Below are 21201 nucleotides of genomic sequence, written 5' to 3'. Positions count from 1 at the left end.
GTTGTTGTATAGCTGGATCTTGAGGAAGCGCTATTCCTAGTTGTCTGAGAAAGCACCAGATTGCTTTCCAGAGTGGTTGTACAAGTTTACATTCCCACCACCAGTGGAGGAGGGTTCCCCTTTCTCCACAACCTCTCCCTCCAGCATGTGTTGTCTCTTGAGTTTTGATCTTAGCCATTCTGATGGGTGTAAGGTGAAATCTTAGGGTCATTTTGATTTGCATTTCCCTGATAGCTAATGAAATGAGGTTGAGCATTTCTTTAAGTGTTTCTCTGCCATTTGATATTCCTCTATTGAGAATAATTGTGGTATATCTACACAATGGAATATTACTCAGCAATAAAAAACAAGGAAATCATGAAATTTGCAGGTAAATGGTGGAATCTGGAAAAGATCATCCTGAGTGAGCTAACCCAGAAGCAGAAAGATGCATATGGTATATACTCGCTCATCTAGACATATAATATAGGATAAACCTACTAAAATCTGTACACCTAAAGAAACTAATCAAGAGGGAGGACTCTTGCTAAAATGCTCAATTCCTATCCAGAAAGGCAAAGAGGATGGACATCAGAAGAAGGAGAAAAGAGGGAACAAGTCAGGAGCCTGACCTCTGAAAGGCTCTGCCCTGCAGACTGTCGATGCAGATGCTGAGACTTATGGGCAACCTTTGGGCAGAGTGCAGGGAATCTTAGGAAAGAAGTAGGAAACAGTAAGATCTGGAGAGGACAGGAACTCCACAAGGAGAACAACAGAACTAAAAAATCTGAGCACAGGGGTCTTTCCTGAGACTGGTACTCCAACCAAGGACTATGCATGGAGATAACCTAAGACCCCTGCACAGATGTAGCCCATGGCAGTTCAATATCCAAGTGGGTTCCATTGTAATAGGAACAGAGACTGTCTCTGACATGAACTGATTGGCCTGCTCTTTAATTACCTCCCCCGAAGGGGGAAGCAGCATTACCAGGCCACAGAAGAAGACAATGCAGCCACTCCTGATGAGACCTAATTGACTAGGATCAGAAGGAAGGAAAAGAAGACCTCCCCTATCAGTGGACTTGGGGAGGGGCATGCATGCAGAGTGTGGAGGAAGGGAGGGACTGGGACTGGAGGAGGGAGGGAACCATAGGGGGGGATACAAAGTGAATAAAGTGTAATTAATAAAGAATTAAAAAAATAAATTAAAAAAAAGACCTTAATCAAAGCCCCAGGAGTGGTGGTGAATGCCTTTAATCTCAGCAGTGAGGAGGGAAAGGCTGGAGAATCTCTGAGTTCAGGGCCAGCATGGTTTGCGAAGTGAGTTCCAGGCTAATCAAGGCTACATAGTGAGACTTTGTCTCATGAAAACAATAAACTGCTTCCAGCAAAAGAGCCTTTTTCCTGAAAGCCTGCAACATTCTCTTCCCTCCCCTCTTTGATTTTTCCAACCAGGATTTCTCTGTGTATCAGCCCTGGATATCCTGTAACTCTCTTTGTAGAATAGGCAGAGATACACCTACCTCTACCTCTGAGTGCTGGGACTAAAAGTCTATGCCACCACACAGAGCACAAAGTAGAAAGCTCCTGAGGGACTGTCATTATCTTCATGCCTCCATAGGCATGTACACCTGCCTACCAACATACCCACACATAAACATACAGTATTTAGGAATAAAAATGCAAGATGACTGGGGAAAAAAAAGCACTCGAGATGTAGATCTCTGTGAGTTAGAGTTAGAAGCCTGCCTGGTCTACAGAGTTCCAGGACAGCCAGGGCTACACAGAGAAACCTTGTCTTGAAAAGCAAAACAAACAAAAAACCTGAAGTGGAAAGCTAGCCCATGAGCACTGATCTGAAAGACATAAAAAGGCAGTTCTCCCCCAGATTACCTGGTGATTCCATTTCAGGACCTTAGGAAGGACCATGTCTTTGGTAAATTGAAATGGTCAGGGAGAAACAGCTGAGGGAGATTTGGAGGTCCGGAAATACAACAGCCCTTAGGACAGCAGGTATTTAGTAGCTCACAGTACTACTCAAATGGCAAGCAGCCAGTCCAAGCACCTGTAACACCTTCAGAAGACAATCTAGGATTTTTATGGAAAAGGGACTTGAGGGAGAGAAAGGGACTTACCCAGAGAGCTAATGAATGTGAAGTTCTCCAACACAGCTTCCTGTGAGTCACATTCATGTGGTCTTACTTTTCTTGGTAGAAATATATGGCCACATCTTCAAATATCACCAGGCTCTTCAAAGATGAATTCAGCTGAGAGAAAGTAAAAGGTGGCCCACGCCTGTAATCCCAGCACTCAAGGAGGTAGAGGGAGTTCAAGGCCAGTCTGGTCTACAAACAAAGCGAGTCCAGGAGAGCTAGGGATACACACACACACACACACACACACACTCACAAAACCTTGTCTCAAATAACAAAAACAAAGGAAAAAATAAACAAGAACCCCCCTCCAAAAAAAAAAACAAACTAAACATGAACAAAAATACACATCACATCAAGCCTTTACTTGTGTGTCTCAAGGTCCTGCTTTATCTCCTACTGACATTACCCTGCCCCATGGGCTCCAGACCTTTCCTACCACATATACTTTCACACTGTCCCCTCAAGACCGTGTACCTCAAAGGAATATGAGGCCTTTGTCACTGATGTCTGTAACCACACTTCATCTAGTATGCAGCAGCAATCTAGTGACCAGACAGATGCTCCCGTGTTCAGAGCCCAGCACTCAGCATCCATCTTATCGAGTGTTGGCCCTATCCAATGCCAGCCACATTCCCTCTGAGATCCAGAGACCGTCACCCCACAACCCTCAGACAAACCAAACCCTTACACCTTAGCAGCCCAAACAGTTGGTCCCAGAACTCTTTCAGCGAACTGGATTAGGCCACATGCGCATGACTCTGCAGGCCTCCTCATGTCATCTTCTCCCAGGGACTCGTCCAGTGGCGACCACTCCTTCCCTACGCCTATGACAACCCTCAATGTATGAAAGCTCTCCCTCTTGGGACCCTGTGGCCGCCCTCCAGCACCTCGTATGTTCAGGTGGGCAGGGAGAGTTGACCTGAGGGAGACCTGAACCTGTCTCTCTGACCACGAAAACTCTGGCTGGGAAAGCAGGAGTATCAAAAACTGATGCTTACCCGTGCCCTAACCGGTGTGAAGACTTTCCACAGACCTCGGTATTCTCATCAGAAGCTGTTGCTGCCAGAGAATCATCCTTCTTGGTGTTGTGTTTGATATAGGCAAACATAGCAAGACATGTAACTCAGAAAAGTATCCTGGTCCCATGTGTGGTTCAGGGATAAAAGGAGTGTTTAACTAGTGCAAGGCCCTAGTCAATCCCCGGCACACACAGCAAAGTGAGCTGGCCAGGCCCAGCGTGGCAGAGCACTGCCTGTGATCCCAATACTCAAGAGCTGGGAACAGGAAGATAGAGAGTTACAGTCCAGCCTGGACTGCAGAATAAAGTCCTGCCTTAGAAAAAAATAAACCCAGTGGCACACGCCTGTAATCCCAGCACTTGGGGAGGCAGAGGCAAGAGGATCTCTGTGAGTTTGAGGCCAGCCTGGTCTACAAAGCAGGTCCAGGACAGTCAAGGCTACACGGAGAAACCCTGTCTTGAAAAAGAAAAAATAAAATGAAAATGAAAAACAAACTCACCCAGCAGTGGTGGTGCACACCTTTAATCTCAGCACTCTGAAGGCAGATCTCTGTGAGTTGCAGGCCAGCTTGGTGTACAGGACAGCCAGAGCTACAGAGAAAAACCTTGTCTTAACAACAGTAACAACAACAAAAGCTCAACTGGGCTGTAGTGATGCATGCCTTTAATCCCAGCACTCGGTAAGCAGAGGGTCTCTGAGTTTGAGGTCAGCCTGCTCTACAAAGTGAGTTTCAGGACAGCCAGGGCTACATAGAGAAACCCTGTCTTGAAAAACTGGGGGGAAAAAGGTTGAGAGCAATCGAAGACATAGTCCCCAATCCATCTCTGCCCTTCACATGCAACGTGTACACATGAACCTGCACTTAAGTGGGCACACACATGCAACAACAAATTAAATTTTCAGGGTGGGTGATGTCATCTTGGTTACTTTCTGTAAAATACAAGGAACTGGCTACTGTTTGGGGATCAACATTCTAGGGGCATTCAAGTCCTGAATGTTTTTTTCTGTAAATTTCAACATTTTCCTCTATGTACTTCCCCACTGGGGTCTATTAAGGTGATGAGTTTGCTGCTCATGAGAAGTCTGGTGACTCCTATATTCCATCACTTCCATTCTAATAACATGAACCCATAAAGAGGCATGACAGACATGCCAGAGGAGACTGGGACCTGGTGACTGTTCCCAGGATGGGTTGTTCTCATACCTGGTGTATGACTCTGTCCTCACGTCAGGTGAGTGGCCTGTCATACCTGATGCTGGTCCTGTCCTCATGCCTACTGCATGGCCTGTCTTCATGCCTGGTGAGTGGCTTGTCTTACCTGGTGTTGTGCCTCTGTCCTCCTGCCTAATGAAGTGAATGGCTTTGTGTCCATACCTGGTCCACAGTCCATGCCTTCTCAGATCTTGGTAACTCTAATTCCCGAGAACCATCCCTACTCTCTTGACAGCTCCCCCGAAACTGGGCCTCAGCTTTGTTTTGTTCTCTGTTCTTGGCACTCACCTGAACAGTGTTCACCTTACCTTATGACATCCTGAGCTGATCACATATCTTACCTTCACACATTCCCTGCAGCGCTGATACTGCATATTTTCTCCAGTGGAAGGAATTGCAGATGTAACTCCCTCCATTTTCTGGTCAATAGCCGTGCACTGACATGGTAGATCATCTTGCTCACATGCATGCTCACCAGTTTACATTTCTCACAGGTTTGACCCTTTTATTTTCAACTGAAGTGCAGTCAAAAGCAGTGACTCATGAGCTAGGTAGATTTGAAATCTGGGATCACACAAGAGGTCCAGCTACAGCTATCAACAGCTGGAGGTGGGAGTGTCCCTGGGTGAAGTTGTACCTCCGACTTTATAATCAGTAGCCATGCTGCTTTTCCATCTTCCCAACTCCTATAGAACAGTCCCCTTCACACATACTAAAGTACCGGCCACTCCTTAACATGCCGTAGGCTAATACGTATTCTTAAATAGTTACTGAAAATTTTCTTTATGTAAGATGGGGTTGTTTCCTTCTCTGCTTGGGCAAACGTGGAGAACTGGAGGTCTGAAGCTCATAGAAGCTAAGCGCTTGCTGTACATCCTGGCCAGTAGGAGGCAGCACTCGACTCTGACCTGGGTGATATCAGAAAAGAGTGCCCACTCTTGTTGCCGGTCCCTGCACGCGCTTGCGCATGGTACAAGGATTGAGCCTATGGCTTCATGCATGCTAAACAGGAAGTCAACCACTGAGCTACGGGGCTGGGCTAATTCTTTAAACCATTTACTTTTTATGAACCTGCACGTGAGGCTAATCCTTTGTCCTGACGTTGCTTCCTTTGACCAGTTTAGTTTTGTTTTTCTCACTTCAGTTTCTGGGCTCCGTGTTTCATTAGAGGCACTAGAGTGAGGGCATGAGATAATAGTCTTTTTCTTTTTTTCTTGTTTTAAAGATTTATTTTTATGGTATGGATGCTTTGCTTACATGTATGGAGGCATTAGATCCTCCAGAGCTAGAGTTACAGACAGTTCTGAACCATCACGTGAGTGCTAGAAACTGAACCCCTGGTCTTCTGCAAGAGCAAGAAGTGTTCTTAATTGCTGAGTCATCTCTCTAAGTCCATTTGTGTTGTTTGTTTTGTTGTTGTTGTTTTGAGGCAGGATCATATATAACCTAGATTGGCCCTAAATGTCCTTTGTTTGTTTGGGATTTTTTTTTTTTTTGGAGGGGGGGCGATTGAGACGGTTTCTCTGTGTAGACTTGGCTGCCCTGGAACTCACTCTGTAGACCAGACCGGCCTTGAACTCAGAGATCTGCCTCCCGAGTGCTGGGATCAAAGGTATGTGCCACCACCGCCCAGCTTGTTTTGGTTTCCTAAGATTTAGTTTTTTATTTTTGTATATATGTGTCTTGGTGAGTGTATGCCACAGGTGTACAGATGACCTCAGGAGTCAAAAATGGATATCATATCCCTGGAATTACAGGTAGCTGTGATTGGCCTGAATCAAACTCAGGCCTCCAAAACAGTGGTTCTCAACCTGTGGATCATGACCCATTTGAGGGTTGGGTCACCGAAGACCATTAAAAAACATAGATGTTTATGTTGAGATTCATAATAACAGCAACATTAGTTGTGAAGTAGCAATGAAAATACTTTTATGGTGGGGGGTCACCACACATGAGAAACTGTTAAAGGGTTGCAGCATCGGGAAGTCTGAGAACCACTGAATTAAAAGAGCAGAACCACCTCTTAATTCCTGAGCCTTCTCTCCAGCGCCGATCTTCCTGCCTCCACATCCTATGTATTAGTGTTACAGGTGTGATCGGGCATGCCCAACTACCAACAATGGGGAGAGTGACATCTCTGGAGCTGGTTGCTCTATTTTATTAAAACAGGTTATTACCATGTAACCCAGTCTACATCAGGCAAGACCTTGTCAGAAAAAAAACAAAACAGAGTTGTAAAGTGATACAGGAGGAGAAGAGTAGACAAGATAAATATTTCTCCTTTAAAATGTAGGGTTACTGCCTGTGACTACTCAGCCCTTTGGTCAGAGGTCCTGAACTGCAGACAATCAAGGTTGGATTTGATAGATAATACTCTGGATACACATTTCAGGCTTGTGTCTCAACAGCATGCCATTTCCACCTGTGTTTTACAGGTGTGGCTTAAAGTCTGGTCACACTAGGTGACTGGTTTTGAGGCTGTTGAGGAGTGGCGCTCAACCTTCCTAATGCTGCGGCCTTTTAATATAGTTCATGTTGTGGTGACCCCAACCATAAAATTATTTCACTGCTACTTCAGAACTGTGATTTTGCTACTGTCACAAATTGTAATGTGAATATATGTGTTTTCTGATGGTCTTAGGCTGTTTAACCCCTGCCCCAAGGGGTCAAGACCCACTGGTTGAGATCTGTGGTTGATGGTCTGATGGACATCTGTTGTGATAATAAACTTAATCCTTGCTGTTCAAGAGTTGGGAGTTTTCACAACCATGCTTCCTCTGACTATCTGTAAATTCTGTTTCATTCCAGTATCTGAGCCAGAAAGCTTTGGCCTGTAGATTTCTTCACTCTTTTCATGTTGCTTTTAGGCCGTAGTGTAAATGAGTCCAAACCTGAATCCCAACAAGCTTCCTGGTTCTCTACCGAAGTAGGTTCTAAACACCCCACAAAAGACAGGCCTGGTTTCACATGCCTATAATCCCAGCAGTTGGGAAACCGAAACATAAGGATCATGACTTCATCTTTATCCTTGGCTACATAGTGAGCTTATGCTCAGCCTGGGTTAAAAGAGGCCCTGTCTCAAAACAATAAAGAATTTGTGCCCGGTGGCTGTTGCCACTCAGGAAGCAGAGGTCAGTGGATTGCTCTGAATTTGAGGCCAGCCCCATATCCATGGCAAGTTCCAGGAGAGCCATGGTAACATATTGAGACCTTGTCTCAAAACCAGACAAGACTTTCCAAAAAAAAGAAACCTTCCCCCACCTATTCAAGTCATCTGGACCAGTTACATTTTCATTCCTTTCCACTCATTTCCAATATCACAGGTGGCTCAAACTATTGGCACACAATTAATGGCAGCTCCCAAGATGGGAAAGTCAAAAACTCAATTGCTCTCATATGGGCAATGTGTATGATATCAACAGTTGGCAGTGAATACTGGAAACGCTGGAAGGCCTTAGCTTGGATTTTCTGGCCAGGGGGAGGGCAGTGAAGACCCTGTCATGATTTTGTCTAGGATATAGAAGGTCCTTCTTCACTGGAAAAAATGTATTACTTAAGAGCTACCAAATGACTCAGTGGATATAACTGCTTACTGTTGCTCCCAAGGATCAGGGTTTAGTTCCTGGCACTCAAATCAGGCTTACAGCAATCTGTAACTTTAGAGCCAGGAAATTTGATGCCTCCTTCTTGTAAGCCCGTCATGGTGAGCCAAGTGGCCAAGCCCCACCCCTAAGGACCTCCAACTATCAGGCTCCATCCACAGAACCCTTTAACTGCCACAGCAGCTAGACTAAGCCCCTCTAGATGAAGGCAGCCAAGCTCCACTCTACAGAGTAAAAAGCTCAAGCTTAGGACTTGAAAACTCACCAGCCCCAGTCCTGGAGATCTCCACCCTTGAAAGCCTTAAAAAAAACCCTATACAAACCCTGTCTTCTGCTCAATTCTCAGCTGCTTCTCACCTGAGCACAGGCTGCCACTCTCCTGGGTTCTTCCCTCCCAACAAATCTCTTGTATGAAGTTTGTTGTGCATGTGATTTTGTGGTAATCTGTGGCTCCCAACTGCCAGGATACCTTTCTCCTCAGAGCTATAACTCAACACTTCCTGTCTCCACAAATACCAGGCATTCGTATGGTACACACACATACATATACATACTCACACACATACCCCACTGATACATGTCAAATAAAAAGAAATCTTTCAAAAAACAAAACAATGGTAGTGTAGCAGCACATGCCTTTATCCCAGCACTTGGGAGGCAGAAGCAGGAGGATCTCAGAGTTCTAGAACATCCAGGGCTACACAGAGAAACCGTATGTTTAAAAAAAAAAAAAAAAACCAACCAAGCAAAAAGTCTATTCCTTCTGTAGTTAACACTTTTACTTTGAATCTGGATTGCTGTTGGGTTTTGCTAACAAATGAATGCCTAACCATGCGCTACCATGCGACCATGTGGCCTATGCTAGTTTGCTTTCTGTTGCTGTGATAAACATGATGAATAAAAGCAGCCTAAGATGAAAATGGTTTGTTTCACTTTACAGGTTTACAACATGCCATGGAGGGAAGCCAAAGCAGAGACTCGAAACAGTAGAGTGAAGCAGAAACCATGAAGGAAAACTTCATTCCTGGCTTTCTCTCTGGCTTTTGCTCAGCCAGCTTTCTCATACATCCAAAGATCATCTGCCTAGGCAAGGTACCACTCACAGTGGGCTGGCACCTCTTACATCAATTAGCAATTAAAAAAAATCCCCATAAACAGGCAATACTTCAGTTGAGCTGAGGTTCCTTCTTTCCATAAATGTCAAGTTATACTAAAAATTAACCAGAGCCTGATCTGATTGTCCAACTATAAGATATCAAGTGACCATCATGAAGGTGTTATCTTATTGGGATCAAACAAATGAGACTTATCCTAAGTACTGTCATCTTGTTTCAGTTTTCAGACTCTATTTTAAAGATCATAAGGTGAAATTAAGTTAAAGTTTCCAGGCTCTAGGGAAGCTCTCCAGATGGCTAGCTAATTTCTTCCTTGTTCTTATTTTGTTCCTAAAAACCTAATGATTATTCCTAACCATGATAGAATAAATGATTCTGATTAATGGAAAATTGTGACTGCAACATGGCACAGATATTTATGAATTTCAGGCTTAAAAACTCTGTAACATTCTGGCTTGGGGTCACAGTTCAGCTCCTGAGTTTGTTCTGTTGCCCTGCTTGATTAATAGAGGCCTGAGTACAATAAATTTTTGTCATCTGCTTACATAGTTACTAAGATAAATGTTTGAAGATGCAGGTAGCTCCTGAATCTGTGATATTACCTCTGACTGGTCAGGTTTTTGCTGCCTAATTCAAATAAAGACCTTGCTTTGCTGGATTCTTTTTTTTTTAATTTTTAATAATTTACTTAATTTTATTTTATGTGCATTAGTATGAATGTGTCTGATCCCTTAGAAATGGACAGTTGTGAGCTGCCATGTTGATTCTGGGACTTGAACCCCGATCCTTTGGAAGAACAGGCAGTGCTCTTAACCACTGAGCCATCTCTCCAGCCCCCGCTTTGCTGGATTCTTGTGCTTGCTTGGATTGTTTTGGATTTTCAGACCCAACAATCTGACCCACATATCTACAGGTCAGCAAGGCATGGCAGCAATCTAACATAATATGAAAATGGTGTAGTTGAATTCAGACTTGACCTAAAACTTGTAGAGAGGCTGAACATACAGTTCATCAGTAGAGTGCTTGCCTATCACCAAAGGGGCCCTAGGTTTAATCCCAGTGTCACACACACAGTTTATGGAGGAAAACTTAACAGCACAGAGGGGACAGTCTGAGATTGGTTGGACCAGCTGGGCACACTGAGAGACCTGGCCCCTAAACTCTAACCTACAAAGCCTTGAGTCAGTGTTGGGTATTGCATGTGGGGCTGTTCAGAGGGAGACAAGGAAGAAGACACAATCCAGTTCCAGTATGTATTGTATCAATTACATGGGAAACTGAAAACAAAGATCTGGTAGCCCAGTTTCGGGGCAAACAACTTCCTATGGGAACAAAGCAGAGAGGTTGGTGGAGTGGGGATAGGTGCATGGAGCTTACCAGCTGAGTTGATGAGCTCTGAGTTATTGAGTATTATGTCTTCGTACAAGACACAATGGCCACATGAAGCGGCCTCCATCTTACCTGGGAGTTGTGGCTATCACATCAGAAAACATTGCCAGACTCTACAATGATAGTTTCAGCTGATGCAGTGAATGGACAAAGCTTACACCCACACACACCAAATGCAGGCAGAGGGCCACATCCTGTAACATATTTCACTTATATACTACTTCCTTGAAGTCACAAGACACCTCCCATGATATTCTTTTTCTTTTTTACCAATATAATATTTTTATTGATTATTTGGGAATTTCATTCAATGCATCCCAATCATACTCATTTCCTATTCCACCCTTACATTCTGTACCCTCCCCACCCCACCCCAAAAAGGAAGGAAAAAAATACGCCAAGAGCATGTGTTGCCCACATACTCAGTGGAACATGGTCAAACTCCCAGTGACCATTCCCTTAAAGTTAACTGAGTTCTTTCCCCGAGAAGCCATCAATTATGAAGAAATACACTTCAGCATATTTATCACAATTTTTAAAGTTTTTATTTTAAGATTTATTTCTTTTATGTACATAGGTGGTTTTACGTGTGTGTGTGCGTGTGTGTGTGTGTGTGTGGTGGTGGTGGTGGTGTTGGATCACCTGGAACTGGAGTTACAGACAGTTGTGTGCTGCCATGTGGGGGCTGGGAATTGAACCCAGGTCCTCTGGAAGAGCAGTCAGTGCTTCTAACTGTTGAGCCATCTCTCTAGCCCTTTTATCACAGCTTTAAAGGACTCTACAATGGCTTTCTGTCTAGGCTGTTTTCCTTCCTTTCTTTTGGTCTTTTCTTGGGTTGAGGTGGGGAGAGAGGTTGCTATAGAAGCCTTCAATGTCTCTCATTCTCAGTTATGAGTCTGCAGTAATTGATACCACTGCAAAAGAAGCTGCCGTGCTCATAAGGGCCAGTGGCAGCATGGATTATAGACATCCACAAGGTTTCTATGAGCAGTATAGAACACAGAGGAAGCATGCTAGGCCCATACATATTCTTATGTTACTTGTCCTTTAGACCTCTAGGAAGCAGATTTCAGAGCTACTATTTGGTGCTTTCCTTTTAAAATTTAAGACTTTTATTTATGTGTATGTGTGTACCACATGTGTATGGGTGCCTACAGAGGCCAGAAGAGGCAGCTGGATTTCCTGGAGATGGATTTACAGGCAGTTGTAATGGGTACTGGGAACCAAAGGAATCCACTGGAAAAAGCAGCCAGTGATCTTAATCATTGTGCCATCTCTCCAACCCCTCTTGCTGGCTTTTCAGAGGACCCAATTTTGCTTCTCAGTACCTGTGTGGCAGCACCTGAATACACAGATACATAGACACACAGACACTCCCACACACAGTTAAAAATAAAATTAATCTTCAAAAAACAAAAATAAAAGACACACTGAATCCAGGGTGCTGCCTGAAGTTGGTTGAAACAACTATTTTCCGGCATGTGGTTCCCAGGGATTGAGCACAGGCTATCAGGCTTGACAGCAAGCCCCTTTCCATGTTGAGACATCTTGAAAGCCCTGGATTAGTTTCTTTTATCTCCTCTAGGTGCTCTATCTATGATGAAAATTATGCCATGGTTGCCAAACAAGAGAACCTTATACTATCCTTGGCTACATCCAGGGTTTTTATTTAGAAAACAAATATCATCCTCCCCCGTTAATGAACTTAATCTCTAGTTGCCATAGTGATCAGTTTGACAATGTGGCCTAAGGTTCATGCTATAAATAATATGGTTGATATAGACTACCAAGTAGTAGACAGAATATTCCAAGGCTTAGAGATGATCTCTTGGAATCATGAGAAAGAAGGCCCAGATCCCTCTGGAATGTGCAGGGTTTGAGCAATCCAGGCCTGCTAAGTCAACCCTTTACTGCACAGTGGCACACGGGATCTGGCTAACATTGGTGACTAGTTAACTCAGTGAGGTGGATGACAGGACACAGTGACACACCCAGGTTGCAAGATAGATCCCTGCACAGATCTCACATCTCTAGAAACATATTAGGAAGATGATGATGTATGAATTTAAGATGAAGTCTTAAAAGCCCTGTGACTTTTTTTCTGCCCTTTCCTCTTGACTCACTGGTTTGGAAGGAAGCTGGCTGGTCTATAGGGATTATGCCCTGTGGACAGGCTGACGTGAGAGGCAGGCTTTCTGCTTATAGCTCTATGAACAGTCTAATCCTTCCCCTGCTGTGGAGTCTTTAAATGTCTGCTGTTCTGCTTGTATGTGGCTGTAATCTGAGCACTCAGGGAGGCAGAGGCAGGCAGATCGCTATAAATTCAAGGCCACCCTGGTCTACAAAGTGAGTCCAGGACAGTCAAAGCTACACAGAAGAACCCTGTCTTGAAAAAACAAAACAAAACAAAAAAGTCTGTTGTTCCTATGGAATACTTCATTGGAACCCTATGAAGCCAGTTAGAACCACTCAGTGTGAGTTGATCCAAAAGATACAACATTTAGAATGTGAGATGATAGACACTAATCTGCTAGGCTTGGAGATGATGAGTTGGATGGCTTTAAGAGCTAATATTGGACAGCTTGGTGTTGGTGGCCAATGTCTTTAATCCCAGCACTTAGGAGGCAGAGGCAGGTGTGTCTCTCTGAAATTTGAGGCCAGTCTAGTCTACAGAGTGAGTTCCAGGACAGCCAGGGCTACACAAGAAAACCCTGTCTCAAAAAACTAAAAAAATCAAAAATAAATTAAAACCCAAAATATATAAAGAACTCAAGAAATTAAACACAACCAAACCAAATAACCTAATTGAAAAATGGGGTATAAAGTTAAACAGAAAGTTCTTAACACAGGAATCTTTAATGGCTAAGAAACATCTAAAGAAATGCTCAATGTTCTTGCTCATCAGGGAAATGCAAATCATAATGACTCTGAGATTCTATCTTACACCTGTCAGAATGGCTAAGATCAAAAACTCAAGTGATGATATATTCTGGAGAAGATGTGGAGCAAGGGGGACACTTCTCCATTGCTGGTGGGAGTGCAAACTTGTACAACCACTTTTGGAGGTTTTTCAGATAATTGGAACTAGATCTACCTCAAGATCCAGCTATACCACTCCTGGGCATATATTCAAAAGGTGCTCTCTCGTACAACAAGGACACTTGTACAACTATGTTCACAGAAGTTTTATTTGTAATAGACAGAAACTGAAGCAACCTAGATGTCCTTCAAGACTGGATAAAGAAATGTGGTACATTTACACAATGGAATACTCCTCAGCTATTAAAAACAAGGAAATCATGAAACTTGCAGGCAAAAAATATCCTCAGTGAGGTAACTCAGACCCAGAAGGACACACATGGTACATACTCACTTATAAGTGGATGTTGGCAAAAAAGTGCAGGATAGCCCTGCTACAATCCACAGACCCAAAGAAGATAAGTAACCAGGAGAGCCAAGGGAGGGTGCTGGAATCTCACTCAGAAAGGGAAATAAAATAGACAATCAGAAGTGGAGGGAAGGAGGGAATTGTGTGGGAAAGGAGTTGGAGAGAAGAACGGGGTGGTGAGCTGATGTGGGGAGAGCAGGTGGAGGAGAGAGGGCTGGGAAATTGTGGGGATCATCTCTGGGACTAGCTGGATGGAGACTTGGGATAGGGGAAGTGTCCTAGAGTCTATGGGGATGACCTTTGCTGAGACTCCTGGCAGTGGAAGATACAAAGCCTTAAGTGGCCACTTCCTGTAGCCAGGCTAGCCTCCCAGTGGAGGGGGAGGACACTAACCCACCCACAAACTGGAGGAGTCAAGGACACCACAAGAAGACCCACAAAGTAAACTAACCTGGGCCCATGGGGGCTGACAGAGACTGAACCACCAACCAAAGAGCATGCATGGGCTGGACTTCGACCCCTTACATATATGTAGCAGATGTGCAGCTTGGTCTTCATGTGGGTCCCCTAAAAATTGGAGCAGGGGCTGTCTCTGACTCTGTTGTCTGCCTTTGGATTCCTTTCTCCTAGCTGGGTTGCTTTATTTTGCCTCAGTGGGAGAGGATGTGCTTAGTCCTGCTGGGACATGATACCCATGTAGGGCCTCCCTTTCTCTGAGGGGGGAAGTGGAGAAGAGGGAGTGTAAGGGTGGAACTGGGAGGAGGGGGGATGCAATCAGGATGTAAAGTGAATAAATAAATAAATTAATAGAAAAATAAAAATTAAAAAGAGGCAATATAGGGTCAGGCCTGGTGGCATAGATTCTAAGGCCAGTACTTGGAGACAAAGGTAGGTGAATCTCTAAATTTGAGATTTACTCTTAATTGTGTTCAAATTTAGCCAACATTGCCATAGCAATGGTGGTTTTGTTTGTTTTGTTTTTTGAGACAGAGTTTTTCTGTGTATAGCCTTGGCTGTCCTGGACTCACTCTGTAGACCAGGATGGCCTTGAACTCACAGAGACCTGCCTGCTTCTGCCTCCCAAGTGCTGGGATATTAAAGGCATGTGCCACCACAGCCCAGCTTGCAACATTAGTTTTGAGTTCCCAAAGTGAGGTCCTATAAGAAGACCCACACAATGATCTTCTTTGAGAAAGCCAGGAACCTCCATGAAGAATGGAACCTCTTATGCCCTCCTCCCCTCCGCTTCAAAAAAAAAAAAGAGAGCTGGGGACAGGGCTTGGGGAATTGGGGGACCCACAATCATAATAGGTGAGGCATTAGCCAGGCATAGTGGTAAATGCCTTTTATCCCAGCACCTGGGAAGCAGAAGAATTGGATCTCTGATTTCAAGGCCAGTTTGGTCTACACACTGAGTTCCAGAACAGTTAGGGCTTTTCAGAGAGACCCTGTATCAAAAGAATAAAGTAAATAGATAAATAAAGAAATAATACTTGAAGCACTGTAGTCAGAATGGTGGATTTGTCTGCCTAGCACCCTCATCTGCCTCCCAAGGTTTGCCCTTGTTTCCAAGATGACCTGACGCTGACTCTGGCACACTAACTGAGCTCAATAAATATTATGGATGAATGAATTCCCTGAAGGTGTCTTATTGTCACCCATTTTACAGAAAGGTCAAGGTCATACTTGGAAGACTCAGAGGTTGCCCCCACCTCCTGGGGTCCAGGGCACCATGACCGAGGAAGAGGAACAACCCTGGAGCAGTGTCAAAGCCCAGAGGGTGGGTATCTGCCAGCACAGTGTGGACAGAGGGTCTAGTGCCCAGGAAAAGGAGATGGGCTGGGCTGTCATGATGGATCAGAGGGTAAGTACTATAGCCTGAGTTTAGTCCCTAGAACCCTTGCAAGGTGGTTTATGACCTCCACATACATGCCATGGTGCACGCACACACACACATACACACCAATAATAATAATCATAAATATAATAATTCTTTTTTAAAAAGGAGATGGGAAGAGACTTAATAGAAGAGAATCCACTCCCACCCCCATTATCCTGTTCTGTGAGGTTTCTTTACTTTTTTCTCTTTCTTTTCTTCTTCCCCCTCCCCCCACCCGGTTTTTTTTTTTTTTTTTTTGAGACATACAGAGACCTCTCTGTATGTAGCCCTAACTATCCTGGAACTCTCTGTGCAAACCTGGTTAGCCTTAGTCTCACCTGTCTCTGCCTCCTGAATGCTGGGATTAAAGACATGAACTACCTGGCTTACCATGGTTTCTTAAAGCCCACTGTAGGCAGTGACAGGTAGGAAGGCACCAAGGTAGTAATTAGCAGATTCTGGGCAACTGATGGGCTCTGACACCATTAGGAATGGAAATGAAGGTCCTCTGCTTCTACCCAGCTTTCACATTGCCCACTTTTTGCCCACTTTTTGTAGGCTATGCCAGCTCCTAAGTGTAAATTCAGATACAGCTCTGGGGTCCCTGCCTTAAGGGAGCCTTCCTGGATCTCTGGACCACCATCAGTCTGAACTTCTCTCCATCCCATTTGCATTGCCAGCTAAAGACCCCTTTTTGGTCCACCCACTCATCCAGGTTGGGATGGAGGTAGGTAGGACTGAAGAGGGGTGCTATTTCTGAGACTCCATCCCCCAATCGGTGGGCTGAATAGTGGCCTCCAAAAACATCCATGTCCTAATCCTTGGATTATACCTATATGGCAGAATAGACTGAAGGATCTAAAAATGGGAGGCTGTGACTGGTGAGTTGGCCTGTAACCCCAGTGGCTCAGAAGGCATGAAGGACTCCACACTCAACAAGGACAGCTTGGAAAACTCAGAAACTGTCTTAAAAACAAAAATTCAAGCCGGTATGTTAGTGTGTGCCTTTAATCCCAGAACTCAGGAGGTAGAGACAGGCAGATCTCTGAGTTCTTCAAGGCCAGCCTGCTTGGTCTACATAGTGAGTTCCAGGATAGCCAGGGCTACACAGGGGAAACTCCCCCCCCCACACACACACAAAAAAACCCAACCAAACAAACAAAAAACTCGGAGGCTGAAGAAATGGCTCAGTGGTTAAGATCACGTTCTTGCAAAGGACCCAAGTTCCATCTGCTGCACATCCAGGGAACTCACAACTGCCTGGAACTTCAGCTTCAGGGAACAGACTTATACTGCCTCCTTGGGCACATACACAGACACATATTTATAAAAATATAAATACAAATTCAAAAGTTACTGGACATGTAGATAGACCAATAGGAGAATGATTGTTTAGCAGTCATAAGGTCTTGGGTTCAATCCCCAAGTATCCTACACCTTCCACAAATCTTGACTTGAGTAATTGTCTTGGATTATCTAGCCAAAAATATTAGGAGTCCAGTGTACTCAACATTTTTATAAGTAAAAGAAGTTAGCCCCAGGTCAAGGAAATTTGGAAATGTATTGCTGGCTTTGAGGGAACCATAAGCCAAGGAAGACAGTCTAAAAGCTGAAAAAGCTTAAGGAATAGATTCCCCGAGTCTTCAGGAGGACCTGGGACTGTTGGCTTCCCAATTTTATTGATTGCTTGTTGATTTTTATTTTTCAACAGGATCTCAGGTAATTAGGCTGGCCTCAAACTCACCATGCAGCTAAGAGTGGCCTTGAACTCCTGATCTTCCTGCCTCCACCTTTCACCACCTTTCAAGTATTGAGATTCCAGACCCGCACCAGCACACTTAGACACCACACTTAGGCACCTCAGTTTTAGCCCAGTGATAGGATATCAGGCTTCTGGAGTGCAGAACTGTGAGGTAATATATGTGGTTCTAACACATGTAATTGGTGGTAAACTGTTAAAGCAGCCAGAGAAAAGCAACACAAAACATCCATTCTGCTCCTGCTGGACTAGCCTGTGAAGCTGGGCAGTGGTCCCAGTAATCCAGTGCATTGATCCCAGCCTCTATGCATGACATTGACATGACATTGAGCCAAGAACTGGTCTGAGAAGATACACCCTTTGGTTCCTGAGGTCCTTCCTCCCTCTCTACCTGGAAGAAGCAGCTGAGTTGCTCCCACAGGCATGCCAGCGCCCATGGCAGCTGGGAGCTTACAAGCTTAGCATGCTAATGGGCATTCCCAGACTGCCTCTTGGTCATCCATGATACTGTCACACCCCAGCAACTGTTCTGTATTAACTGATGCTTGGTGCTGAGGACACACAATAAACCACACAGGAGCCTCCAGACACATAGAAGTCACATTTCATTCTGGAAAATGCTGCCCACCCTTAACACAGTGTCTCAGGTCAGATGAGGTGAGGTAGAATATGGGTTTCAGAGGCCTGTGGTCAGCCTGTGGTCTAAGCCCAGAAGGCTTTTGGTAGGAAGACAGGAGCCATCTTCCGTAGAGGTGAACACTGGAAAAGCTTAGACTTTAGTTGAGAAAGGAAGGCTGAGCAGAGCTAATGGAGCCCCAGAGAAGGGGGAAAATGGGTTTTGACTGCCATCAGGACCAGTATCTCTCAGGTTAGCTAGGGAGGGCCAGAACCTTCCCTAATGAATGTTTTATCTGAGCTACAGGGGGGCCTTGGTTCTCTAAGCTGTGATGACCACAAATGTTCCACAAAGTATTGACTAGGACCCAGAAACCAAAGCTCAGAAGAGAAGTTAAGGTTCCAAGACCAGTTGGAGAGTTACTTTCCAAATGGAAGCCAGTCTTCAGGAGTCAGGGTCCTCCCCAGCTCTAGCCGGATCACTCCAAGTTTTCCAACTAGTCTGGTGGGCAGGTGCTGAAGTTTATAGACCGGTTGTGGACAGCAAGACCCATGGTCAGAATAGTAACAGCAGTTTTATGCTCCAAAGATGGGGGCCCCAGGATCCTGCTGAGAGCCCAAAGGATGAGTGGATCAGATCCTTAAGTTTCCAGAGCTGACCAGGAATGTCTCCACCAGGGGGCTGTAGTGATAATTATTTGAAGTGCTCCTAACAGCACCGCACCAAGAACAAGGCAATGGTGCCCTGACAGTCCCGTGTAGATAACACTAGGAAAGAGGCTTCCACAGAGATGAACATCAGGGGTCTCCAACCTACATAGGTATGCGGTTCAGAAATAAACATCAGCAAGACTCTTTAACTAGAGTCATGGCCAGGGGACCTTCAGCTGGATGATCATGGCAATCAGAGATGCTCTCAGAGGATTCTTGTAGATTGACAACAGCGGTTTGAAAGATTTCATGTCTATCCAGTCATGGGGCAAGCCACAGAAATGGGCATTTTAGTGTACATTCTGTTAATGCCCTCCAGGATGACACAGAAGTCATCAGGCCCGGGAGACAGGGCCTGTAGCATGGAGGCATTTATTGCTTGCAGTTACACCCTCTTCCCATAAACCAATGCCTGTGGGTCCCAGCCAAGGTCAGTTTTTGCCTTTGGTGTTTGATCTGTTGGTGTATCCAGAATTCCTTGTGTCTCTACTACTGGATTCTTGGCAGCCTCCTCAAGCTCGGGCGTGTCCTTCTTAGCCTCTGGTAGAGTATCGTCCAGGTCAGACTTTGTGGGGAGGGATGTCCAGGCGTGGGTCCAGGGCGCCACTGGCGTGGGCCGCGGTGGAACCCAGAAGCCATTTTCAGGGGCCAGCGCCACGATCTGAGGCCGCGTGGAGCTAGAGGTGGTGACATGAGGGATGAGGAAGAAAATGTAGACACCAGAGACCACGAGGCCCGCGGCCACCAGCACTGCCAGCGCCACCGCTGCGTTGAAGGCCCATGCTGGACTGCTCAGGGACAGGCGACGCGACAGAGGGCGGCCGAGGCGCAGCGGAGGTGGAGGCGGTGGGGCGCGCACTGTGCGGCTCTTGCGTGGCCCAGGAGTTGGTGGCGGTGGCCGCAAGTACAGAAGCCCCCGGCGGCGGTCGAAGCGCACGGAGCCCTGGCGTGGTGCTGCTGCTCGAGCATCGCGAGGCAGCAGACTGGGCTGTGTGGGCAGAGCGGGCAGCCCTCGCCTCGGGGCCAAGCGTGTGGGCGCCCGGCACATGGGACAAGCCACTGCGTCGCCACCACCCGAAGTAGCCAGCGACAGGCGTGCCAGGCACTCGAGACAGAAGACGTGGCCACAGTCCAGGCGCTTAGGCAGCTTGAAAACTCCATCGAAAGGTGACACGCAGATAAGACATTCCATGGGTGATGAGGGGGGCAGGATGGGGCCTGAGCCAGGGGTGCCATCACCCTCCTCCTCTGCGTCCTCATCTTCGCCTCTGCTAGGGGAGCTGGGTGCAGAGAGGGTCCCTGGGGAAACGGGACCCGAGCTCTGGGAGGCCCGGTGGCGGCGGAGCCAGGGCAGCCGAGGACACGGCATCTAGATTGGACCTATGGGGAGAAAAGCTCAGGTAGGAACCTGGCGTCTGTGGCGAGTTGACAAAATTTCAGAGAGAAGCAGCGAGAATTAAGTTATGCACAGCAGGCCTAAAGAGGCAAAGAGGACAGGGAGACCTTGGTTGGACCCAGTCCCCAAAGGTCTAGACAAACGGCAGTAGACCGAAGCAGCTTTAAAGATGTGGAGGATCCACCTCTCCAGGGAGACACATAAGGACTAAACACCAGACTGGACTAGAATGCCCCCACAGGGAGCAGAGCAGCAGTATTGAGAAGTTCTGATCTGTCACCTAGACCAGCCTCCCCAGTATTAAAGAGGAGCCTAAAATCTAAGAAGCAAAGCAGGAAATCCAGGTTGTGGGCCAAACTCCCAGATACATGACTGACCCTAGCCAGTGTGCAAGGGATCCTACCTGTTAGCACTTGTGGAGGATCGTGGTCTCTTCTGTTCTGACCCAGTTTCTGGCTTGTCTGCTACTAGGGAGGTAAGTGCCCCTCCCCGAAGGAGTGTATCTATTGTTGGACCAACCCTCTCCGTGTTCCCACATACTTGTCAAACCTGCCTTGTTACCTGCCCCGCCTCCAGGCCCCTCCTATTTGGATGAACACAGTCTGATCTATACCAGAGGCCTGCTGGAAGTAAATGGTCCAAGAACCACTGATCAGCCTTCAAAGCCTCCATTACTGAGCTGGGGCTTGTGCGGACCTACACAGGGACACTAGGGGCTAGCAAACTGGATCCTTCACACCTTGGCTAGACCTCACACAAGGACTATTTGAAACAGAAGCTAAAGGAAGACTAAAAGCACTTTGGCTTAAGCACCCCAGGCTGCCCCTCCCCATTTTGCTGGATTACTGGGTTTTTAGCCTATGCCAGCTCTACTTCTTTAGTGCCACAGTCCTGCATGATACTTGCCAGGAAAATACAATCCACATGGGTCAACACTGCCCGGATAGTGAGCTCTCCCTACAGCCATGAGAAGAAACCTA

General features: G+C 45.9%; 1 protein-coding gene and 1 long non-coding RNA gene across 2 annotated transcripts; one reads left to right on the top strand and one right to left on the bottom strand.

Annotated features, from left to right (window-relative positions):
* Positions 1-5346: 5346 nt before the first annotated feature.
* LOC132654691 (uncharacterized) lies at positions 5347-9742 on the top strand. Its single transcript, XR_009592373.1, has 2 exons — positions 5347-5979; positions 8910-9742. It is a non-coding gene; the product is annotated as an uncharacterized LOC132654691 (long non-coding RNA).
* A 9336-nt stretch (positions 9743-19078) lies between these two features.
* Rnf225 (ring finger protein 225) lies at positions 19079-21111 on the bottom strand. Its single transcript, XM_021657646.2, is given in 2 exon segments — positions 19079-20205; positions 20625-21111. A coding segment is annotated over 1 exon segment (1116 nt). The 5' UTR covers positions 20195-20205; positions 20625-21111.
* Positions 21112-21201: the final 90 nt, after the last annotated feature.

Source organism: Meriones unguiculatus, chromosome 6, assembly GCF_030254825.1.
Source record: "Meriones unguiculatus strain TT.TT164.6M chromosome 6, Bangor_MerUng_6.1, whole genome shotgun sequence".
NCBI lineage: Eukaryota > Metazoa > Chordata > Mammalia > Rodentia > Muridae > Meriones > Meriones unguiculatus.
The sequence above is the reverse complement of the archived record's forward strand: the minus strand, read 5'-3'. Positions and strand labels throughout refer to the sequence as shown.